This window comes from Haliaeetus leucocephalus, unplaced genomic scaffold (genome assembly GCF_000737465.1).
Source record: "Haliaeetus leucocephalus isolate CR32 unplaced genomic scaffold, Haliaeetus_leucocephalus-4.0 Scaffold1, whole genome shotgun sequence".
Classification (NCBI taxonomy): domain Eukaryota; kingdom Metazoa; phylum Chordata; class Aves; order Accipitriformes; family Accipitridae; genus Haliaeetus; species Haliaeetus leucocephalus.
The window spans coordinates 4792558-4818174 of record NW_010972437.1 but is presented as its reverse complement, the minus strand read 5'-3'; the positions used below and the strand labels follow the sequence as shown (position 1 = coordinate 4818174).

At 38.2% G+C, this 25617-nt stretch overlaps 1 protein-coding gene across 1 annotated transcript in view; it reads left to right on the top strand.

Moving 5' to 3' along the window:
- ALS2 (amyotrophic lateral sclerosis 2 (juvenile)) overlaps positions 1-25617 on the top strand; it is a 37388-nt gene that overhangs the window by 5284 nt on the left and 6487 nt on the right. The window contains exons 4-27 of the mRNA XM_010564889.1: positions 2055-2415; positions 3282-3450; positions 3916-4012; positions 4418-4495; positions 5438-5614; positions 7354-7525; positions 7918-8098; positions 9781-9846; positions 12403-12565; positions 13318-13449; positions 13660-13788; positions 14130-14200; positions 14568-14634; positions 14923-15125; positions 15268-15333; positions 17107-17205; positions 17793-17957; positions 20367-20478; positions 20778-20855; positions 20967-21100; positions 23237-23404; positions 23686-23803; positions 24391-24548; positions 25270-25392. Of these exons, the coding sequence (XP_010563191.1) occupies positions 2055-2415; positions 3282-3450; positions 3916-4012; positions 4418-4495; positions 5438-5614; positions 7354-7525; positions 7918-8098; positions 9781-9846; positions 12403-12565; positions 13318-13449; positions 13660-13788; positions 14130-14200; positions 14568-14634; positions 14923-15125; positions 15268-15333; positions 17107-17205; positions 17793-17957; positions 20367-20478; positions 20778-20855; positions 20967-21100; positions 23237-23404; positions 23686-23803; positions 24391-24548; positions 25270-25392 (3287 nt within the window). The remainder of the gene's footprint in view (positions 1-2054; positions 2416-3281; positions 3451-3915; positions 4013-4417; positions 4496-5437; positions 5615-7353; positions 7526-7917; positions 8099-9780; positions 9847-12402; positions 12566-13317; positions 13450-13659; positions 13789-14129; positions 14201-14567; positions 14635-14922; positions 15126-15267; positions 15334-17106; positions 17206-17792; positions 17958-20366; positions 20479-20777; positions 20856-20966; positions 21101-23236; positions 23405-23685; positions 23804-24390; positions 24549-25269; positions 25393-25617) is intronic.

The window sequence follows — 25617 nt, the reverse complement described above, 5'->3', positions numbered from 1 at the left end:
TCTCCCATTCTCTACCTGCTTTATGATGCATGGGTTTCCCATTTGTATGGGGCAGTAAGCTGGTACTTGCCTAATTTATCTTTAAGGTAAAACTTTCTTTTCTATACATGGAGTGGATTGCTCACAAATCTGTCTAATTTCTCAATCAGTTAAAAATTCTAGATTGCAAGTAAAGATTGTAAAGGTAATGTTAAAAAGTTGACCAAAAGGCTTCTAATGTTAATCACGTGGGGGTGGCATAAACGTATAAACAGGGATGGGAAATACATAAGTACTACTCTGTGTGATGTGGAAAATAGTTCAACAACACAGTTTTGATGCTATAGCAGAACAGTAAAGTAATAATTTCTTAATAAGCATCAGAAAATGCTTGATATGAAGGTTCAAGAGCTGTTCCCAGCTCCCTGCAAAATACTATGTTTTCCACTTTTTGGGTGGGGGGAGGAAGTTACAACCAAAAAGCTATTAGACAGAAAACTAATCCAAAATCTTGCAGTACGTGAGTACTGTCCTGCTGGATGGCTTATGGTGAAGGTAACATCGGTAAGGAAAACTGGCACTCTGTGGCCCAATATGCAAAGTCCATAGCAGAATTCTGAAAATTTCTTCTGTCATTTCAAGTGTTGTGTAGACCTTGGTTTCTTAATTATTTTTTTTATAGTTACAGTAAAAATTTTTTCACAATGGTTCTGGGAGGCAGATTTCACAGTGCCTAATAAGTAGTTGATTTTTGTTGTCACCTCTGATTGGGGAAAAAAAAAAAGTATTTAAAAAAAACAACAACTGTCCAGTAACTTGGGGATTCAGCAAGTTATATTTTCCTATTCTGAGGGAAACCTATTTCAGAGAAATAAACGTTGTGTGAACACAGTTGTCCTTCCCTTTGCTTTTTGCTAATACAAATGCATTCTAACAGTTGTGGGCCCCTCAGCCTCATGTGAGAACTCCTGCCATTAGGAGATGACTGAAATGCATAGTTTCATGCTCCCTTTCTCAACTCCTTGTTCTGGAATATTTCCAGAGTACTGTTTCCCTTGCAAAGGTCCAGGAATAAACAAGCCTGGAACTGATTCACTGAATCTTAACACAGTTGAGCATACACGTGAAGAGCAGAGATGAGGACTAATGTAATGTTTTAGCATTAGTAAAATCCTTTGCCTCTCTTTGCTTTGCTACAGAAATCACATTTGCTTTTCTGTATTGCTAGGCATGCCTTTTATAAATAGGAATGAAGTACCAGTAAACAAGACCAATCCCAATCCTTTAGCCTAACTTTTCACAAAGAAGAAAAGTAAGACTGTTTCCCTTCTGGCAGAGTAAAATGAGCTATATTTATAATAATATTATTTTGCACTATGTATTAGGTGGGAAAATGGGAGTTTGCTGTCTTTGTTTTAACATTCAAACTATTTGGTAAATATCTTGTGCATTATTTCTTATTTGGTGGGTAAATTGATTGCTATTATAAGTAATCATGTGCTGGTACTAATAATTGCCTTCGGTCAGTTTGTCCCTAGTGTGACTTGATTATTAATTAAGCTTTATATGGATACAACAGTAGCATAAGGGGACACGTAGCCCAGACTGGTCTTAAGGTAGACCTTGCAAAATGAATACATGAACACTGTTTTCCTTTTAACATGTTGAAGAGAGAGACCTTTCTCTCTGTAAATACAGCATGCTCACTGATGCACTTCAGTTGGTGGCGAATAAGTTGGTAATAAGCCTAAAATGAAATCCCCTTTTATATTTGTTTGCAAAGATCCTTTTTTTTTTTTTTTTTTTTTTTTTTTTAAAAAACAAACAGATCCACAGTGTCTTATGGATGAGCTACAAGACAAGTGCAACAGGGAAAGCCAGGCCATGTAGAAATGGTGCTTGGTCCTACCTTAAAAAATATAATTCTGAGGAACAGATGTACACCTAAGTATAAAAAGCTTCCTCATAATGTATCGTTTAGTATAGCACATAGTTTGAATAGTGAATGTGTATATTGTCATCTTGCTGTTATGTGCTGTCTGGTATGATAGTCTTCAATTTTTCTTTGGTTTTAGCCTTCTCAAGAAGAACAACTCAGTGCTTGTATCCCTGGCCCTCCAGGTACCAGCACGTCTGCCCTGAACAGCTTGGTGGCCTCTTGTGCATCAGCAGTTGGTGTGAGAGTAGCTGCTACTTATGAAGCTGGAGCATTGTCTCTGAAGAAAGTGATGAACTTCTATGGCACACCTTCAAGTGAACCAGGATCTCAAACTGGTGGCAGTTCCCCAGGGCCTGAAGCTCTGAAAGACAGCCGAGAAGAGCAGGTCAGACTGGAATCCATGCAGGGGAAGAAGAGTTCCAGTTTAGTAGATATTAGAGAGGAGGAATCTGAAGGAGGGAGTCGAAGACTTTCCCTGCCTGGCTTGTTGTCACAAGGTAAAAAAGCATGTTGGGAAAATCTACTGGAAAAGTTATAATAATGCGGAGGTTTATAACTGAAAATAAAATGTATTTATTGAACACAAATCTAATAATCTACCAAAGGAGTTTATGAATTATAACCTATATTTTAGGACTTGAAAGTGCTGGAGGGAGTGAAGACTAGGAGATGCTGCATGTTAAGAAAAGTGTAGTGGGTTTAGGAACATTCTTTGTTGGTAAAGTAAGGTAAAATGGGCACATTGTAGTCTGAGCATCTTATTGTGAAGTGATGGCAAACTGGCTTTCATATAGGTTGCATAGAAGCTAAAAAGCTGTGTGGCCTGTGTAGACCCTACTGCACTGAGGTGATTTTTGAGCCAGGGACCTAGAAATACTCTAATTCCTGCTGCCAGACTTCAGTCAATGACCTTCTTCCCTCATAGATTTTAGTGTTGTTAATTGTTCTTAATGGGTACATGGTTTAGTTCAATATTGATCTTGGATCTGAGGGGAGATTTTAGGAAGTATTGAAATCCGTTCACTGCAAGGATATATTTTCTTTCAAAACATACTTTTTTAAAGGCATAGTTTGTTTTGGTTCATTTGCTTCAGTATAACTGCATAGTTCTCATATGCCTGTTATCCTTTAATAGCTGGTAAAAATTAATTGGGATCTGTCTACTTTTAGCACATATGTTACCTCTGTGTATCAGTAACCTATTTTCTTACATGTCAGCCTTTGCTCTCCATCTCAATCAAGACCTCTCTAAGAAGTCTTGATCGGTTATCTCAAATGGTACTGTTACTGTGTAAAACACAGTCTGAGTGATACATTTACCTAAAATGATGAGAAATTTTTCTATCTCTTGGCCTGTTTTCAGTTTCTCCTAGGCTCTTACGGAAGGTAGGGCGGGCAAAAATGAGGACTGTAGCTCTGACTCCAACCTACAGTGGTGAGGCTGATGCTCTTTTACCCTCTCTGAGAACGGAGGTATGGAGCTGGGGAAAAGGGAAGGAAGGACAGCTAGGGCATGGCGATGTTCTGCCAAGGTGAGATGACTTTGATAAATGTTTTTTTTGATTCAGTAGGTCACTAAGAAATTTTGAGTATTCAACTTTCTCAAATTCTCAAATTTGGTCAACTGCCTTGCACTGTGTTCTTGTTCTTTTAAGTGTTCCTCTAAGTTCCTAAGTTCCTCTAAGTAACATGTTTTATGCTGTATTGTTACTGAATGTCAATCAGTTATGACTTTCCCCTTGTAATCACTAGGAGCTTTGGTGATATTTTGACTTTTTTCAAATTGGGATGAGGTTTGTTATCAACTTTTGCACTTCATGACCTTTTTGACTAAGCTGGTTTATTGCCAAAAGACTCCATGTATGCTTGTTTTCTCTAATTTCTTGAGGAGAAAAAATAAAACTTGGAATGTATTTTTGTGTTAATACATCTGATAATTTTATTTTCTTCCTTCCTCCCCCCTCCCCTGCTCTGCAATGGGTTCTGGGGATTGACAGGCTTCAACCACTATGTGTGAAAAGCCTAGATGGTAAAGAAGTGATTCACCTCTCTGCTGGTGGCCATCATTCCTTAGCACTCACTGCCAAGTCCCAGGTACAAGTGATTGTTATCATTTATTGCTTATCTATGACATAATTGTCATGTTTGGTGTTTTCTAGGTTTTTGTTTCTTTTGCTTCTAAACTTTTGTTCCTGTTTGTGGGAGGCAACTTGGAAGCAATGTGGAATTTTAATTCTATTTCTGCCAAAGTTCTGCATGTACTGTCAACATTATGTTTAAAGATTGCCATGACGTGATTTGGTGCATTCCATTTCTGAAGTGAGAAGACAGTTAGCAAATATAGGAAGACAGTGGAAATTAGGGAAGTGCTTCTTGGTACATGAATCTTATACTCTTGACTTGTGTGTGTTTGCACACTTGATGTGTTGTACCACTACAATTCAGTATGTGTCTGTGTATATAAAGTTACATTCTGATGTTTACCTATGTTTCTTACAGGTGTATTCATGGGGCAGTAATATCTCTGGCCAGCTTGGTCACTTGAACTCCCCTACAACAGTCCCTCGTCTTGCAAAGGTACTTTCTGTTTTCTGTGTTTTTCTTCTTTCAGTTTAGGGTCTTTTCTTATACAAGTGCAAAGTAATTTCTGAAAACTGACCTTGTTTATGGATCTGTGGGCTATATAGTAATAGAACCCTTGATTTCTTTGGCTTATACTGGGAATACGATCCTTAGATGAGCTTGTGAAAATCTACCCAATAAATCCTTTACACAGACTTCTGCTGGTTTTTGACCACATTGAAGTTCTAAAACTGAGAAATGTGACTGATTGTATGTTCTTGTCAAATTCCATTTCTACCTTATGTTTGGTTTCTCTGATATTGATGTTGCAGTGCTGAAACTTTTACTTTGGAACACTGTTTTTATTCTAAACAACTGCTTCTAGCATTTTTAGCCTTGCTAGACCATGACCATATTTGTTGTTCGTTTCTGTATTTCCAGAGCTGTTTTGGCAGTGGGTTTTCTGTTTGTTTTGAACTCTTTATCACATTGAATGAATAGCCAAATACTGATTTTTGGGTTAGAGCAGACCCTTTCCTATGTTTTCTGGTGCTTGTCATAGTGGAAAACTAGCTGCAGAATTTTCCTGCTTAGGCCTTATGCAAATTAATGTACAGCATGTTAACTGTCTCTCAAATTTATAGATTTCCCAGTTAAATGTAGAGGGGAGAATAGTGTCCCAACTTTAATCAAGCTCACCTGATGCCCATTTAAAAATAAAACTGATTTATAAATTAAAGGCAGAAAATCAGCCATTGGAAAGAAGACTGGAAAGAAAGATAATTTTCAGTATACCTGCAAGAAATGTATTTGTTATGAGATGAAGTTAAAAAATTACCAGTTATTGCAGTACTCTTTTTTGGCAGGTGTATTATGTGCATGTGTGTTGAGAAGAGTTAAGTACTCTCCTCTTCAGCTGATGACTTCTAATGTCTTTTCCTTCCTCATGAACTTCAGGTGTGTGGTGATGGTGTTTGGAGTACAGCAGCAGGACTAGATTATTCCCTCTTCTTAGCAGATGAGGAAGACTTCCAACCTGGATTATATTACAGTGGCCGGGAGACAACAGAAGAAAATAATTTGTATGAAAATAGCTGTACTAAGAGTCCAGTTTTGTTACTATCCTGTAGTAAGGTGAGTGGTATTTCCTTTAAATTAGTGCAAATCATACTGATGCTTTTTGGAACTAGCAGAATGCTGGTTGTTCAACTAGCTTTAAGGGTGTCAAGTCAAGTAACTGGTTCCTAGCAGTCAAATCAGGAGCACAGCTTATGGAAGGCAGAGAGAAGGCCTAGTTAGTATTGTTCTCTTCCCTGCCTGTTTCTTGGTCTTTCCTTCTGTTTTGAGAGACAAGGAGGTGTTTCCTGTGTGTCTAATCCATTTCATTCCATATGCACATGCTGCAGAAGTGCACCCTTACATTGTGCAGTTTTCACCACAGTCTTCATGTGTTTATTCTTCACTGCTATTGCTCTCCATTTTCCTGTTGTTTCTCAAGTGATTGAGTGCACTGCCTTCTCTGTTCCTTTCTGCTTCCTATGCATCTTGTCTGTGAGTAAGCGGAAGGTCCCAGAGTTCTGCACCATCTCCTTCCCTCCCCCTCCCATTCTCATGGGTGTAAAGAGGGAACTAAGCAAAGGCACTGAAGTGTGCATTTGCATGTCTATGGGGGAGAGGAGGTGCCCCTATGCAAACTTTTTTCATGAAGCTGAATCTCATATCTGCCTTGAAGTTAGTGTGAGGTAGGGGAGTGTGTATTCTGCATGTCCTTTTCCAAGTTGTTTGTTTGATTTCAGACCAGCCTGCGTTCAAGGTAACAAAAAGGAGATGGTGAGGGTAGAAAGCAGCTCTTTGTCTCAGCTCTTCTGGGTCTCATTGCTACTTCCCTAGATTGAGCAGAATAGCAGTTGGAGAGGGGTTTTGAGGGGACACAGGGATTTAGGCACTGGTTCCATGCGTATGCACGTGCATGTGTGCGCACACGTGTATGTGCGTGCAGACATGCACACACTTGTATTCCTTCTGTAAGATTGTTGCTAGCCATTCCCTTCCCTTTTCTTGTAGGGTGACTTATAGGCTCTTGCATATCAGAATTGGCCTGTGAGTTGCTTGTTGAACAACTCTGGCTCAACGTTTCTAAGGAATCCTCTATTTAGCAACAAAGGAAATAAAAGTAGAGCTCGAACACTGAATCACTATATAGTATTGCATGGGAACCAGAATTAGTGAGGAGCCACAAAGCATCAGTAGCACTTGTGCTGACCTTAGAGAAGCATTTTCCTTCCAACTACTGTGGAAAGCAAATACCTACTAATACCACTTGTGGTGTTAGTATAGTTATTAATATTAGTCCAGTTTATTGATACTTTAATACTATTATCAATAAATTGAGATCTTTCAGGTCCAGAAAGGACTATAGTTCAGAGCAGAGTCATAATATTAAAGCCTTGTTATTCTCACTTCCTAATTAGTAGGAGAAGTAGCTGATGTAATGATACTATTTAATATCAACATTGCTGATAGAAGCATGAAGTATATTGCAATTCTGAAAGTGACTGAACTTAAGGTCACTATCTCTTAAATATGGAATGGTTGTATGAGTCACCTTAAAAGATGGTCTATTTATTGTCTTTTAGGCTCTGTCAGTACCAGGAAAATGAACAGCATTGACTATAAATGTTTCTTCTATTTTTATCATTCTTGTATTAAGCCAGTATTGAATGCATTGTTTGTCACTGTAGGTAACTAATACTTATTATCACTTAGTGCTCCTAAAGATATGCTTTATTCTGCATTGCCCTATTTTTAAATTGGAGTGTAAAAAGCAAAATATTAAAGCTGCTGTTTTTTCTTTTCTCTTTTTCATCTTTCAGATAGGGTACATAAGCAATGTGATAGCTGGTGGTGACAACTGTTTGGTCTTAGTAGACAAAAACGTAATGGGATATATTGCCAGTTTGCATGAGTTGGCTTCTACTGAGAGAAGGTTTTATTTCAAACTGAGTGAGATCAAATCTCAGGTTCTTAGACCTCTTTTAGGTTTAGGTAAGAATTTCTTCTAATATTTTCTTTGATATTATTTCCCCTATGTTCCACAACAAATTTCTTTATGCAAAATTTAAATTAATTATCTATTTTTAAGATAAAGCTAAGGTCTTACTCTTCTCCCCTGTTCGCATGAACTGGTGAAATACAGCTGCATTTTGGCATCTGCACTATGTTATTAGTATTTGCACTTTTTCTGACTGTTTCACCTGAAATAACTTAATTATTTGAGCTGTATTTAGTCTGAAATTGTTGAATTCCTGATTCTGGATAATGTAGCCATGAGGTGAAATTGCCAATAAAACATCTAAACAGCACCTTGTGGTAATTCCCTTATTAATGGGTGCTGCTCTTTTGTAAGGTAAGCTAAATTGCTTTCTGGTCTGTTACAGATAATTTGGGCAATGCAAGTACAATCCAGTTGTTGCAGGAAATGGCAAGCAGGTTCAGCAAGCTATGCTATCTCATTGGTCAACATGGAGCTTCTTTAAGTAGCTTTCTTCATGGAGTAAAAGAAGCCAGGAGCTTGGCCATCCTGAAGCATTCCAGTCTCTTTTTGGATAGTTACACTGAGCAAGTATCCAATTCCCTCTCATCTTGAGTCTCTGCAGGCTTTATCTACTGACTACAACAAGCCCTGAGTTAGGGAAAAGTAGATCATAAGGAAAGCTACATAAGTAACTGTTGTGCAAATTGTATTCTTGCTATTTAAAATGTATGGAGGGTTTTACACAAACTAATTCATTTTGTAGTGAGCTATATATTTCAAAGTCTTTGCCAGTGGAGTACACTGGACAGCTTCAGCTTCCCTCATGTAAAACTACATACAAACTCTTCTTCGGTTGCTGCATATATACCTGTAAAAAGTGACATGTTTGTTAGTTAATAGTAAGGATCTTGTAATATAATGTAATAGAGTTATCATGGCTAGGCTACTAAGTAAAGCTGCCTTTGGGGGGTTTCTGTGGTTACAAAATGCCTTTTCAATAGTCATTAACTAAAAATTGTCTCCCAGAAGAACGATTCTTCTGTCCTGATATCTGCTAACTAGCTAGCATTACACCTGTCACCCCAACGACAGAGCTGCTTTAGTGCTCAGAATTAAGTCTGAATTATCCTGGTTATTATTTTTATTAGCTTAATGCTTTTGGGAGAGGAAGTCTATGCAGTCATGCTGTTTGCTGTCTTTCTCCTCCATAACTTTTGTAGCTGCTGGGTAATTTCATCCAAATGTAGCAGAAGTCTCATCATACTTAATACCTACAGGCTTCTGGAAAACACTGGCTTGACAGAGGGGAGAGTCTAAAAATGTCCTCTCTGAATGTAGTCTTGGTTACCAGACGCCTGAAAATTTCTAAGGGAACAAAATTTCAGGATCATCAACCTCAGTTGTTATGCTGTAGCATTTAGAATGTGCAGCTAATTGCACTTCTTTCTAACACAGGCACAACAGTTACAACTTTTACTGGGTCAGTGATAAACTTATGCCATATCACCCTAAAAGAAGCTTTCTTCTCCATTTATCAAATGGGTTGTTCATAATTGTAAATATGTATTTTCTCCCTTTCTTACTTAGTCTTTGACTTCAGTTTTCTTGTAACCTGGATTTCCAGAACTGGTTCTCATTACTGAGATTAGAAGGGTTTCATAATTTCTTCTTCTTCCTTGTCAGAGACTGAAATACCTAATTTCTGTTCTCATTATTACTGCCTGTCTTCTGCTCTCCCCCTTTGCTTTCTAATGCTTTACACGTTTTCCTGTGTATAGCATTAGAACCTATGCATGCTCCTCAGCATAGTGCCTTGACCATTTTCCAAGGATCTGTCAGGCAACACAAGTATTATCTGTTAATTGGGCTAAGCTGAGACCTCTTCCCTTGGAGAAAGGTGCTTTTTTTTTTTAATTGTTAAAACAGATGGCATATTCTGTACATGCCCAAATTTGGGGGAAACAAACAAAAACAAACAAACAAAAATAATCAAAGTTTCATTTGCAAAGTAACCCCTCTGCATTTTGCTAATGACAGGAGAAATGTGGAATAGTAATGCATGTTCTATCCTCATGTGGAAAGTGAATACTCAGTGTTCCAGTAACATTGAGTGTTTCACTGTTTAATATTTTCTCAAGTACTTAGATAACTTGTATAGTAAAAGATACTACAGATCTCATTGGTAAACTGGTGGAAATGACAACAGTTGCTATCTCCAGGGATGTTCTTAGTTTGTAACTGAAGCTCTTTTTCTTCCCTATTCTAGGTATTGTACTTCAGTAACAAACTTCCTCGTAATGGGAGGATTTATGCTCCTTGCAAAGCCAGCAATGTAAGCAAACCTTTACCATTTTCTGGAGTTTTTGGTCAATTAGTAAAGAACTGTGCTTTAAAGAATTGTGTGTGTGTATGTGTGTAGTAATGAGCATGCAGAGACTTGGTCTCAGCTTACTCTAGTACACTAATTCCTTTTCCATCAGGTGAAGAAAAAGTTACTTCTTCTCAACTGTGATAAAAGTTTAGGTTAAATGCTGCTGAATGAGCAGTTACTTTATCCTGAAGGTGGAGAAAGGAGGAAAAAAAGCATAAATTATTGTAAATTCCTTGAAAGAAACGTAAATAGATTTCAGATAATGATTTTTTTGAAAACTTAGTCTTGAGGTTGTTTTCATCATCTATTCAGTGTTTGTTAGTATTTTATTCTTTCAAATGTTGCTGTCAAGAAAATACAGAACAGCAAACTTTTCTGTAAGAATTAGTAAGAGTAGATAATGTGAATTCACTTTCATTTGAATTCTTTAAGTTTATAGAAGCGCTTTAGACTTATGCTAAAATAACATTTCTGCCCATGTATCTTGTCTGCCTCTTCAGGTTGCTTTACTCTATTTCATGCATAGGTGCTCTTAAATGTGAGGAAGGAATTGTGCCTTTAAGGCCTGAGAAAGTATATTTGAAGTTTATAGATCATAAAGTAAAGCTTTTTTCTTAGTTCAATAGTATTTTTGTCTAGGAAATAAAGTAATGACACTGTGCATCTTTGACTCTAGTGCTGTAAAAAAGTTGTTGCAGTGAGGGTATATTTTTAACTCGTCTGAGGAATTGCCAGCTTTCCTTCCTTCCTAAATTCTGTAATCTGGGAGTAATTGTTACAGCTGTTTATGGAGCACTTTGAATGTAATGTAACCGATGGTATTGAAAGTTCTTTGAAACACCAGGGTACCTGATGCAAAGAGTCTTCTGCACCTGAGGACCTCTGCAGTGAGATGTTGAGAATCTTTCTGCATTGGGCAAGATTTTTAGGGTGACTTACAGGAAATCTTAGTTCAAGTATGAGCTTATTTATGATTAGTACTGAAAAGTTCTGGATGCTGAAATTTACTTATACTGAATTCATCACATCAGTTGTCGCTGTCAGGTGTCACAGCTTCTCCTACTGCAGCCAGGGTCTCATTAGGTGAATAACACTTTTTCAGGTTCTGAAACTTCAGGGAGGAGATGTCTTAGAAGTTTTGTCCTGTTACTTGCAAAGGGAAGTCAAGAATATGTTTGCTGATAATGATGAATTTCCCCCCTGCCCCCTCCCTGAGGGATCCTGTCTTAAGTCAATGGTTAGCAATGTCAGCCTGTCTTTTATGGATATTCTGCAGTATGAATGCATTACAAATAGTCCCAGCTTTAAAAAAAGTGCTAGCTTCAATAGAAGTCTCCATTGTTGGCAGGTTTTTGAGCATGTCCTCTGAAAGAGTAGATGAGCTATACTCAGTGTTATGAATCTGTTGTTATTTGACACTTTTCTACAGAGACCTCCATGTGAGGATCTTGAAGCACTTTAAAAATGCAAGCCATCCAGATGGTTAACTTTAAAATTAAGAAATATGGTCTTCTCTCGAAAGAAGACTTTATTCCTCAGGCTTGTTGAACAGGAGAGTTCTTAAATATCAGTAGCAGACCTAGACAAGGTATGTTATTTTGATGTGTGAAATAGCCTTTTGCTAATCATGTAGAATTCTTAGTGACCCTGCTGTGCAATTCTCTGATCTGTTTCGCTGTCCCTGGGGCCTACTTTCTCAGCCTCACCTGATTCTTGCAGCTTGTGGTTTAAATGCTTCCCAGCTGGATGTGTTTTAATGCAGATGTGTCATATGTGCCAGCACATGTGTCCACAGAGATATGGTGAAGGAGAGGGAAAAGTAGGTTTGTTTTCCTTTTAATGAAGAAATCCTGGTTTTGTGTGGTAATGCATTGTCTTCAGAATCATTTCCCTCTTCTTCTCTGAACTAGATTAGTTCTCCCTCTTGGAAATCAGACTGAGGATTGAACAGATTTCCTGCCTTTCTTTGAGGTAGGATGTAATTTTTCTAGTTAGGGGAAAAACTGGTCAGTTGCCTTGAACAGCAGGGGTGGGGAAGAGTTTATTTGGATATGCTTAGGGAAGTGCACTGGAGCAAAGCTAAAATTCTTTCAGGCCTTTTTGTATGAATCACCAGTCTAAGAAATTTACTACTCTAACAGTAATGGGGAAGTCATTCCACCTGTTAGCTTTTTTACTAATCAAGTGTTAAAGGGGAAAAAGGCAGTGAGTTACTCTCCAAGTGGGGTAACTTGGTCAACTTTTTCTTCAACCAGTTTAATGATTGAGCATGTGAGACCAGAAGTAAAAAAAAGTCCTGTGTTGCAGTTGTTAGAGCTACATGTCTATATTACTGTACTTCCTTAAACTAAATTGGGAATAGATTAATAAGCAGCATGCAATTGTCTTTATAATTTTGATTGGCTTATGGTAATCCAAAAAGGGGCATTTGGAGCTCATTTATGTAAAACATCACTGATGTCTTGCTGTCTTTCTTCTTCTCTCCTCCCTCTGTTCCCCAATGGTCCCATCATTTAGAGACTTCTTGAGTAAAAACCAGGAGCTGTTACAGAAACTGTCTGAGAAGAATGAGGAAAATCTCCAGCTAGTGGAAGTTCTGAATGCTCTGTTTTTCATGCCATTTGGACGACTTCATAATTATGCTAGAACTTTGTTAAAGCTTGCCACGTGTTTTGAAGTGGTAAGCTGGCTTTGTTATCTGTATCTGAATAAATATACACATGAAACTTAGGGCTCGGAAGTAACTGCATGAAGCAAATGCCAGGTAATTAGAAATAGCTTAGTCCTCAGAGAAGCTACCTCTGACTTGTGTTTGCTGCAGGGAAGATCATGCAAGTTTATTTGTGCAATCTTGCACCACGCCTGCACAGATCACATGACAGGTAGAAATTTGTTACCCTGCCAGAACTTGTTTCTGTGTCTGAGTACTTAATTGCAAATATATTATTCTGATGTTTGCCTGTTGCTTTTCAGTTCCATTTGGCATCACTACTGTAGCTATCCTTGGCTGTAATACCACCCATTTGGATGTATATAATTGCATTCTTTTGAAATGGAAGATGACTAAGCAGGAACAATAACTGCTTGTACGTTTATCCCTATATAGTCATTTAAAGTATTACCCCTGCAATTATTGGCACTACTTCTGCTAGAGCTTGTTAAGCTGCAAGAAGGTAGATCATGTAATTGTATATTAATCATTCTCCTCTCAACGTTCGTGGAACTTCTGTGATTTTAAGAACTCCCAGCACACCAACAGAACATGTGACCAAGAAAATAACTTGGCCTTCACTGTTACTTTATTAACCAGACCAACTGCCATGCATTTGGTGCCGATTTAATAAAATGAGCAGTTGCATTGCAGCTTGGTTAGTATTGTTGGTACAGGTGTTCAGAAACACTCTCAGGTCTGTCTTACCTTGTGCCCTATAGGCATCTCCAGAATACCAGAAGCTACAGGATTCTAGTTCTTGTTATGAGAGCCTTGCTGTCCATCTTAGCAGAAAAAGGAAAGAAGCAGAATACACACTTGGCTTCTGGAAGACCTTTCCTGGGAAAATGACGGTATAATGACAATTGTCAGTCCATTAGCAGCTTGAATCTCTTGCTGTTAGCATTACACCCCGTGTCTATTACTGATGGTACTGTCCCAGTTGCACTTCTCACTTTTCTCATCTGTGTTCCTGTACCATTCTTTAACTTTAGAAAGGTTGGGCCTTTACTATGAAAGACAAGTAGCACTGACCTTAATTTTGTTTTTAACCCTACCTGTAGGATTCCTTGCGGAAGCCAGAGCGTCGTTTAATCTGTGAAAGCAGCAATCGGGGGTTGTCACTACAGCATGCTGGAAGATTCTCTGTAAACTGGTTCATCCTCTTTAATGATGCTCTGGTACATGCTCAGGTAAGCCAGCTTGTGTCCAGGAACAAAACCTTTTCTCTGCCTCAAACAACATGACCTATTTTTCATATAGCGAAGTTAAGTTTTTGCACCATTTGTTTACATAATTTCAAATTTATTTGTACTTTTTTTTTTTGTTTAATGTTTGACTGCTGTTGTCCGGTGATTGGCATGGTTTCGGTTGGCTATTTCTCAGAACAAGGTGCATGTAAGGAGCCTGTAATGCTCAGTTTTCCCTAGTCCTCAAAGAAAGGAAAAAAACTGTTCAGAAAAAGCATGGGGCAGGGCAGGGGTAATGGATAAGTACCTGGTGAAGTTTCCCTTTTTCTTCTCCTTGCCTACAGTTCTCAACGCACCATATTTTTCCCTTGTCCACACTGTGGGTAGAAGCTCTTTCAGAAGAAGCTGGTAATGTGTGAGTATTCTTGCTTATGATGCTGAAATAGGTATCTTGGGAGGGAGGATGAGCATTTTGTAACCAACTGTTGTAAACTAGGAGTGGAATTGGCTGGATGCAATTGTGTCTACCTCTCCTGTTTCAGAAAACTTACTGTATTTTTATGTCTTAAAAAAGTATAAACATCAGAAAGAATAAGGTAGTCAGGAGGGAAGTAAGTAGTCTTTCCTGCTGCTTTTTTTGACTGCCAACTTTAATATTAAAGTGAATGCTAGCTGGGGTGGTGGAGGGAAGATACAATATTCATGCTCTAAAAAACCTTGCCTATTTCAGTATGAAATTTCACTAGATTAAAATACTCCCCCCCCCTCCCCCCCCAATGTAGGAATGGATTGAAGATTACAACACCAGAAGAGCAGCTTGTTCTTGTTTCTTCAACACCACAGGAAAAGGTAGGCATATCTACAAATTTTGCATGGCTTCAGTAATATGAATGAGTTTTTCTCTCCTACTGTGAAACCAAATAGGGAGAAGTATCATCTACGTATTCACCAAGAATGAAGTCTTCCTACAACTTGGTATGCAGGTTGACTATACACTGTGCTTGAGTGTAGCAGTGCTCCATTTTACAACACTCTACTGAGGAGTGCGATGGAGATTATTGTAGTTGCTGCAGAGGTGAGATTCAAGGCAAAGACAGATGTTAGCTAAATTCTGTGATGAAACACTTTCTGTTTCAGACCAAGTGGCTGAGGGCAATCAGCCAAGCAGTGGATCAGGCCCTTAGAGGGACTTCTGACTTAGTTCTATATGGAGCTGGTGCGAATGTGCCACGACAGGAACCTCCAATTTCTCGCAGTGCCAAATACACCTTCTATAAGGACCCTCGATTTAAGGATGCTGTTTATGATGGGAGATGGCTTTCGGGAAAACCCCATGGCAGGTAAAAGCGTTTGAACATAACAGTTGAAAACAAAATGAGGTGGTTGCTGTATCAATAAGTAGGCTTACTCACAGAAGTTATTTGGGAAGTGTGAAGTGAAATGATTATCTTATACACATGTATGGCTTTGTCTTTTTTCCAGAGGGATCCTAAAGTGGGCAGATGGAAGAATGTATTCTGGGACTTTCCGGACTGGACTGGAGGATGGGTAAGATCCTCTCACTACTTGTGGAGCCAGAGGGCAAGAAATACCTTTTGCTGTAGAAGATAATAACAAAAACCTTGAAAGGGTTTGCAGTGAATCTTACTGACTCAGCGCTATGTATGTTAACAAGATACATCTATATATTGATAATTTCTCATTTATCCAGAGGTATGCTGGCTCTCTTCACAACAGACTCTGCAACTGCATGATTAAAAATTTGCTCTTTCATAAAAGCTGAAACTAATTAGGGTAATCAGCTGTAGGATGGAGGAAGGAAATGGTAAAACAGTGGAGGAGAAAGAATGGGTAGGTGGGTGTAAAGTTCTAAGCAGAGGAAGCCAATTGAAAAGTCTGTGGTCAACTTTCTGCTGTATAGGCAACTATTAACTTTTTGTGTTGCAATATTCTTTCAAAAGTTCTGGTATTGTTTTTTTTTATCCTTCTAGAAAATGTAATGCCTTTCATACAATGTAGTGATGCATTTTCTCTAATGTTTTCCTTGCTGTATTTCTGGTAGAGCAAGGGTTTAGTAATTCGGGAAGGAGACAACAAAATCTTGAATGAAGACTTCAGGGTTTGGGTGATGAAAACAAAACTAATGAGAGAATGTGATCCTGATGATTAAGATAACTAGTACAGAGGAGTTTGAAAATAGGATGAATGGAAGTTCTGGACATTATCAACTTATCTGGTGAAACAAATAAGACCTCTTGAAAGTAATTTAATAATTTATTACACAGCTTTGAATTAATCTATGGATTTCATTGCTAAGAATCTGCCTAAGGCACTACTGAGGCTAAGAGGTTAACTTCTTTCCAAAGGCATTTTTATATGAATCTTGTGAGCAGACATGTCTGTACTGGGCAGGATAAAAATATATGAGAAGTCCTATTGGCTTCCAGATGTATTTTCAAAGTATTGAGTTGGAGGGGAAATTGAAATGTGGTCTGGCTGCATACAGCTTTTTAAAGTGCACCTTAGCTATTGGTATAATGTCAAACTATAAAACCAGACTAGAGCTTTGGTCATTTGTAACTAACCCTGGTGATTTTAGGGTTGTTGGAGATGGAAATATTGCAAACCAATCCCCACCAGAAATAAATGGATTGGTATTTAGCTGTAACTGCTAGGATTATCAAATGCATGTATTTGCATTTCAGCATGCGTGCTACAGTCTCAACACTTAACAATAGTAATGTCTGGTTGGGGTACACATGCTCTCTGGAGAACCTTCATAACTGGATTTTAATCTCCTCAGAAGATTAAAATCAGTAAATAAAAGTTGTGTGTCTCATTCTTTTCAGGCATACTGAAATTGTGAACAATTCTGTACCACTGTTTGAGCATAATTGGAAGCAAGCATCTTTTTAAAAAAATATTCTCTGTAGAGATATATGTTTTCATCTTTCCCTGGAATAAAGGTGTGCTTGAATTAAGTCCTGACAACAAAGGTAGAAGCAGTGTTAGGATGCGAGAAGACTTGTGGCCTTTAGAAAGTTGAGAAAAATGCTGTAGTGTGGTAGAGAGGGGAATACTTACAACATGCCACAGTCAAACAGGAGAAAAGCACTATGGACTAAATTGACCTAGTGATGTTGGAATTCCTGCTTTCTCTTTAAAAAAATAATCTGTAAGTGCTGTAGTTGAAAGAGGTGTTCTGAAAATTATATAGAGCATTCTGATTTTAGAATGGGACTGTGATATATATCTGCTCCTGTTTTTAATGAAATGCGTTAGTATTATAGCTGCTTGTGTTCCATTTCCATGCATTGACAGGTATGGTGAATACAGAGTGCCAAACAAAGCATTGAATAAGGATGACCATTATGTGGGGTACTGGAAGGAAGGCAAAATGTGTGGGCATGGAGTTTACAGGTAACGTAGCATTTGTGTTGCTGTCATTGCAGGAGAGCAGGGCTGATGCTCTGGCACACTGCTTAGCAAGCCTCTGTATGTCGCCTTCTTGTTACATTTCAGACTTGTGGTTATAGTTGGCTTGGCTTATTTTCTGCTTTGCTTTTGGTAGATGGCTCATGATGCATACTTGTAGTGTTCTGTTATTAATGTCTGTCCTAATGTTGCTACCACCTTTCAAATAATAGAGGATTCTTTCTTCTGAGAAATAAATATAACCTCTAATGGCCTTGCTTGTTGGGGAGAGAGTGGCTTTGAAACAACAAAGCGTCAGAAGGCTTGTATTAAAGGCTCACTTTTTCCCAAATATACTTTTACTATAGTTCCTGCTTGATGTGGCTGTAATGTAATTCCTAGAAGGAAAAAGAGAGGGTTAATCTGTTTGGCGGGGGGACGGGGGATGGGACAAAAAACCCCCAAAAGCCAAAAACCACCCAACAACAAAAAAAACCCCAACAAACAATCAAAGAACCCAAATCAACTGAAAAAAACCCAAACCCACATCAGGAAAGTGGACTATAGGAATCTTACTCTCTCTTTCATTACAGCTATGCTACTGGTGAGGTGTATGAAGGGTGTTTTCAGGATAACATGCGTCATGGGCATGGTCTGCTACGCAGTGGGAAGCTGACTTCTTCCTCTCCCAGTATGTTCATTGGACAGTGGACAATGGATAAGAAGAGCGGTTATGGAGTTTTTGATGATATCACAAGGTAGTGCTTCAGTTCCATGGATCCTTAAAACACTGGTATGACATGCAATTGCAAAAAGAGTAGGAAAGGATTTGATCTGTTAGAAGCAGTAATAGTGCATGTCTCTTTTTTTTTTTCTTTTTTTTTTTTCCTTTCCTCTTTATAGTAGGCTTTTTGGGATGATGGTCTAAAGAATTGGGTCTAGAGACTTGCTTTTTGGTGCTGCTTCTGGAGTAAATGTGGGGGGTTTTGATTTGCTTTGGGGTTTTTTGCCTTGCTTTCCTATCATGCTCCTGCCTGAAAATTAGCACTGAATATGGTATCTTGTTGTGCAAGTGCTGAAAGTTTTATGAATGTCATGGGAGGAGTATTCTTTCATCTCAGGCCTGCAAGGCTGGGATGTTCAGTAATCAGATGGATATACAGGACTAGGTAAATTTCAGCTTGTGCTCAGGTTTTCCATCAACTTACTCTGTCAATGCAGCAGAGGGAAGATGCTTTCTCTCAGGGCAGATTAGTGAAATGATGGTCTCAGAAACAAAACCGCACTAAATATGTGCGCTAAATGAATACTCTCTGAGCACACACGGATCAATATAGTTTGTTTTTTTCAGTCACCAATTTAATGCTGTTTTTTCCTGAAAAGAGAGCTTTTGTTGAGAGCCCAAGAAAACTGGTTTTGGTTTAACTGAAAGCCCGCTTAAAAAGCAGAGTAGTAAAAAGTCTGGAGGCGAAGGGGGTGTGGGGGGAGTGTGTACGTGGATATTTTCCTGAAACAGAGCTATTGTAGCATGTCTAGGTTATTTCCTGATGTCAGTTTTGCATCTCGTCTTTCTCAGTGGTGGTGGTGGTGGTTAAACTCTAGTGTCAAGATGTCTCCACATGCTTTATTTAGTCATTTATTTACCTAGGACAAACTACTGAGATGGCAGCTTTCCTCACAGATCGTCTCACCTCCCAAATTTGTAAATGCAGTGGTAGTTCATGGCGGGGGGGGGGGGTGGCATTTCTTTCTATTCCAGAGTTACTCAAATATGAGTGAGCTGCCCTCATGGTAGTTTTCCTTCTGGTCTCAGGGAAGGATATGTGCATGTGTTTGTGGCCTAAGGATTCATTTTCTTCACTTCTTATTCTTCAGCCCAGACAAATAAGGAATAGCTGCAGACACTCTTTATAACTTGCTGTCGTTACTGCAAACCAGTCATTTGAGCAAGGGGGACTTCTACTCTATTATGTTTCCATCCTGGTAACTGAGTATGCTGCATCTGTCTCTTCAAGAAGCCTTCACCCAGCAGAGACCCCTGTAGCTGGCATGATGAATCAGACCAGCATCCTGCTAGGTTATGGGTCCAATCAGCTGGAAGATACCCCTGAATTTAGATTAATGGCTGGGCTTGCTCTCTTTACTATGACCATAATTTTTCCTGGGTACTAGAAGGAAAATGTTCTGTAATAAGCAGGCTTCTATTAAATCAATCACTATTTTCCCTCTAAAAGCAAACATAAGTCCTTGACAAGTTAATTTTTTTTTTTTATTATTACTTGTATGGTGAAAACATGTTCTTTTTCAGGACAACTGGAAAAATAGATTGTTTCAAAATACTTGGGACTTGCACTTAGTTTCAAACACTCTAGCCTGACCTCTGTGGATTTACACACATAAGAAAGTATTTTAAATAGCAGTCTGAAGGAGGCTGATGTTTACTTGTGAGCAATTTTTAATTGTCTAATAATTTTTTTTATGGCATGACCTTTGTTAGGCTATTATCCAGAAACTTTCTACAATGTGAACTATTTCCTTACAGTTTTTGCGCTCTAATATTTTCAAAATGTCATGTATGACTTTGTAGGTCTCCCTCCTATCCCCCAGTAGAACAGCTTGGTTTCTTTCATTTATTACCCTCCCAATTTGAGTCATCTGAGCTTAGGTAAAGAAATCAAAAGCTTTGGCAAAAAAATTGCCTATATAAATAAACTTGCATCTTTTCTAAATAACTGTTAAATACATCGGGTAAATGCCTGATGAAGCCAAAGATCGCCTTTCATGTGCAACTTAAGTCTTAGATGTTAGCCAATCTGGATCAGCTAACAAGTTTCCCTGTTTCTTATGTGCTGTAGGAACTGCTCAGGTTCCTTTGGGTAGGAATTGGACTTAATGGGGCCTCAGCATTGTTTCAGATCATCAGGAACAGTTTGCTTGGATGTGGGCAATTTGCAATGTGAATTGTGAAACAAGTTCATTACAGTAGATTTCTATCAAAAAGAGTCTTTATTTCCTTGAAGCTAGTGAAACTAGATTGACAGACCTGAAGCAAGTGCTGTATGACTCTCTTCTAGTGGTTTCTGTAACGGTCAAATATCGCAGTAAAGCCAAAGAAAGGATATAAGTGTACTACTTAGACTGTGTTCTCCCTACTCATTTTTCTTCAGAGGAGAAAAGTATATGGGAATGTGGCAAGATGATCTTTGCCAAGGCAATGGTGTTGTGGTTACTCAGTTTGGACTGTATTATGAAGGAGCCTTCAGCACCAACAAAATGATGGTGAGTTGAACACTGGACTCTGTGCTGTAGTGACTTTTCCTCTAAGTGTGGTAGCTTTCTGGGGTGGGTAAGTGTATGTTAGGCTGTGTAAACCTTCTGTTCTTCTAATCTTCCATTGTCCTGGCTTTTAAACTGTCTTTATAATCCCTGCTCTGTTTTACCTAGGACTGCTTCAGAAACTGCTTTTAAAAAAATAATTTGCTAAGAATTAGGAACAGGTTTTTCAGTTTATCTTTAGATCTGTGGTCTGGCCTTCTGTTGTAATTACTACTTTGTGTTCTTTATGATTCTCTTTATAGGGGACTGGAATCCTGCTTTCTGAGGATGATACAGTCTATGAGGGGGAATTTTCAGATAACTGGACTCTGAGTGGAAAGGTTGGTATTAACTTGTAATTAACTTGTACAACTTGTCACTTGTAAACTGTTACCATCTAAATAAAAAGTCTCTTTCCTTGTCAGTTAAATTTTTTATTATCTTCTCTCAAGGGAACACTGACCTTGCCAAATGGAGATTATATTGAAGGTCTCTTCAGTGGAGAATGGGGATCTGGGATAAAAATCACAGGAACCTACTTCAAACCTAGCTTGTATGAGAATGAGAAGGACAAACCTAAAGCATTGTGAGTGTTGAATAAGGAATAATTTCTCATATGGTTCAGTAATACTTCAGAACATAACTATTGTCTTTTTTCAAAGGCCAGTTAAAAATATTTTTTCCAAAGAAACAGTGAGATTTTGAAAACGTTTTTCCCTTTTCATTCCTCTTCCCTCCTGCTTAGGAAATAAAATAAGATAAAAAAATCTTCTTTACAGCTGTTCTTGCTTTAATTACTACTTGATACCCAAGTTAACAGTGTGAAATTATAGGATAGCTGACATGCTGCTACTGTCCTGTAGCAGTCTCAAAAATTTTTTTTATTTAGATCTGAACTGACTGTTAGAACCTGAGTTCCCAGCTGCTGCTGACTTTTGAGGTACTGAGAAGGACTAAGTTACATTTGAGTCATTAAGTTGATCACAGACCTCTCTGCCTTCTGCCAATTATTCTGTTGGTAAATTAATTCATTTAGTATGTCATTTAATAATGCCAGTGAGGATGCATTTGGACAGAATTAGCCAGTTACTACACCTCTTCCAAACAATGCATAAGAAAACAGTAGAAAAATCTGCTGAATTGCAAAAGAGAGCATTTTAACAACCTGGCTTGAAAAGTATCCCTATAACCCTATTTATAGCAGATGCATTAGGTCAATTTGCTTAATTATCTCTGGGGAAAAAAGCCACATTCTTTTTATTTAAGTCCTAACAGATATCTTTGAGTAGAAGAAATTTAAGTAAATTTAAAGAGTTGTTGGTGAAATTTCAGTATTTGGTAGCACTATATACTGATTTACAATAGTAGTAATTGTTGTACAGGATTCAATATCTTTGAAGCATACTCTCAAATTTCAGATTAAAATGAGAAACACAACTTTAATGTTTTTTTGTATAGATTACTTCTCAGTATGCTTCCTGAAGCGTTCACTGGTAATTTCTTTTGACAGTGCTGACACCTACAACAGGATGCAAAGTTAAGCAGGCCTCCCTGCTGAACTGAACACTTGCAACCTTAGCAGCTGTCTGCTTTTTACCCCAGTAGGGAGTCTATGAATAAATGTATGTACATATTTGTGAAGATTGCTCATGAAATAAGGGTTTCATCTACCCTTTTCAGGCTCTCTTGAAGTTGAAAATCTTCTGATATAATTTGTGAAAAGGCTTAGAGCTTACTTTTTTGCTTTGTGAAGCTGGAAGCACGGGACATACCAGTGTTGCTAGTTCTCATCTCAAACGTGGTGGAAAAAATATTAACGAAAGGTCTGACGATTTCTGACACTTGATTTAAATCAAGATAGAACTGTTAACCCTGACAGCATTTATTTGCTTTACGAAAGCTTTTCAAAGCCCAAAATTTCATTATATGTCTGAGATATCTATGCCTATATATAAAGTAGGGAGAACAACAGTTCTTGGTTTTCTTTTGGCTATAGAGGATCCCTGAGCTTTGGCTGTCAGTGAAAAGATGCCTGAGCTTGTTTTACTCTCTACCAGCACATCCCTAACATGTCATGCAACATCATATGTAGATACTACTTTAGGGGCAGGAGCCATATTCCTATCCTTGGTATTTATCTGTGTAGCTATGCTACTTGTACGTTCCAGGATGGTGAGATATTTGGGACATATGTGTACTATGTCCTTGCTAAGGTGAATGTGTCCTGAGCCTTCTGAACAAATACCGGTGGTGAAGATAAGCCTAGTCAAGTGCAGTATGTCCTGTTTTCTTGGAAATCAAACCAGTCCTTTTTGTGTTTAAACAAACTGTTTCCTGCAATACTGCGAGAAAGATTAAGACTGACTTGCCTAATGTAATAAGGTTCATAGTTGTTCCCACACGTAGGTATAAAAAATGTTTTAATCTTGTAACGTTATAATATGTTACATGGATTAATGTATGTTAGTTAGCAAGGAAAAGAGATTTAAGGATAACTTCTTGTAAGTTAAAAGGTGTTGAAATTCAACACATTAATTAAATAGTAGGTTCTAGGTTTATTCTTAGTGATAGACTCGGTTCACAGTGGAGACTGTTAAGTATATCAGCTTTTGGTAAAATAGTATGAAATGCTAGATTGACATTAGCCATAGGTGGTTTTCATAGCTGAATGTGTTGTTTCATGACTGTTTGATTTTAACAGACTAACTGGTCATTTTACTAGGCGGAAACTTGGGATCCTGGCAGTGCCTCCTGATGAGAAATGGAAGGCAGTGTTTGAAGAATGCTGGAACCAGCTTGGTTGTGAGAGCCCAGGGCAGGGGGACAGATGGAAGGCTTGGGACAACATTGCGGTGGCCCTGACTACCAACCGACGGCAACATAAAGACAGGTTGGTTCCCAGAGAATGTAGTCAGCAAGACAAAAAGTATTGAGAAAGAAACTGCAATCACATTCTACTCTAGACTAGAAACTCTGACTGTGAAAGTTCAGTTAAAACACCACCAACAAATCCTAAACAAAATCAGAACTCTCAACACTCTGCACTATAAACCCTTTCAGGGACTTACTGATGTTTAGAATTAGTTCAGTGGTTAGCTTCAGGGTTTTTTTCCTACTGCATGTGTCTCATAAATAATCTGTACAATGTCTTTGTCCTTTTTATAACTGCAGCCCAGAATTACTGAGCCGCTCACATACTCAGACACTGGAAAGTTTGGAGTTCATTCCACAACACATTGGTGCCTTCACCCTGGAAAAATATGAAAATATAAAAAAATATTTGATAAAGGTATTGTGACTCTCAAATGCTCATATAGCTTGTTGGTAAGGTATGACGTCAAGCTTACTTGTAGTAGCTTTCCTTAATTCCTTCCGTATTTGCATTCTTCTAATCCATGTTGTATTCATTCATGTTTGCTCATAACTTCCTAGTTTAGTGAATTAAAATCCAAAACTAAGACTAAAATCATTGTGTACCTAATGGATACTGCCTTAAAGTCAGTTTCTGCTCAGTTACTGTTTTAATTCTTACACATTGGATCCCAGCAAAGCATCTTGAAATACTTGCTAATTATGGTATGTTAATTTTAATAGCAGTGGACAGATGACTAGTCCAAGTAGTAGCACACGTTCTTGTATTACCTTGACTCCTCTATGAGCTGTATTCAGCTAATACATAAATTTCATAATCCAAATGGTAATTTGTTAAATATAGCTCATTTTTTTAATGTACTTGGTTTTTTGTTTATTTGTTTGTTTTCAAAGCCTGTTGTTGGACCTCTAATCCATCTCTCTTGAATTCCTTTTTTTCTTTTTTTTCTTTAACTTGTCTTGCATTGACCTATCTGCCTGGCCAATTAATATCTTTCACCTCAGGCTTGTGATACTCCTCTCCATCCATTGGGCAAGCTGGTGGAAACACTAGTAGCTGTCTACAGAATGACCTATGTTGGAGTAGGAGCAAATAGACGATTACTGCAGGAGGCTGTAAGAGAGATTAAGTCCTACCTCAAACGCATCTTCCAATTGGTTAGGTAATAAGACTCTAATTTTCAAGTCAAACTACTGCTTAATTAATTAAAGATGTCTCAGGTACTGAAACCGTCTAGTGTTTATGCAGTCCAAGTGTGCCAGTATCTTTACTTTTGTTTTGGGGGTTGCTTTTATTTCCTTAACCTTTTTAAGAAGTCTTGAATATTCTGTCAAAATAGAAAAATTAAAATCTTCACTGCAGTGTATTACATCCTACATCATACTTCAAAATGTGGCTGTAAGAAGCTCGTCTTGAATGTGGGTTTCCAATTTAGTGTCTCTGGATGTCCATGCTGTGAAAAGACAGAGTTCAAAGGGTATAGAAGAATAGTGAGGACTGGGACTTGCAGTGTATTCCATTAAAGCTGTTACCAACATGGATGAGCAATGTTCCTATGAAGTGTTTGCTTAGATTCTGGAGAGCAGTTGCAGCTTGAATTGGGTCCTGCCAATCTGAAAGCAGAAATACTGCAAATTATTAACTATTAGAAGCCTTGTGTGGAGGGAAGTAAGTGATGGCAAAAGGTATCTTTGGCATTGGAGCGGTTGGCCTTCCTAAGTTTTCTTCCAGGTAGATGGTACTGTACATCTGTTAGCTATGCTGTCTTAGTCCACCATGTATTATTTAAGCTGACTTTTCTTTTTTCTCTAGTCTTGCTCTTTAATGCTGTGATTTGTGGAAACTTCTGAAATAAGATGTTATTGTGTCTTATTGCCGTTTAGGTTCTTGTTTCCTGATCTTCCGGAAGAGGGCAGCACAATTCCGCTTCTGCCAACAGAGACAAAAGGAAGGCGATCATTTTGCAGTGGGAAATCTGACTCCAGATCAGAATCTCCTGAGCCGGGGTACATAAAATTAAAAAAACAACAAAAAAACTACTAATGAAGGCTTCATTTTATTTCTCTTCGCAGTTTTCTCTCGGGTGGGGGAAGAAAGATATGCATGTTTAACTTATGTATATAAGCAGATTTTTTTTTTTTTTCCTTTGGGTCTGATGATAGATTCTGATAGGCAAACTTCCATGTAATCATTGTAATAATAAGCATTTCATCCTTGTTCCGTGCAATGGG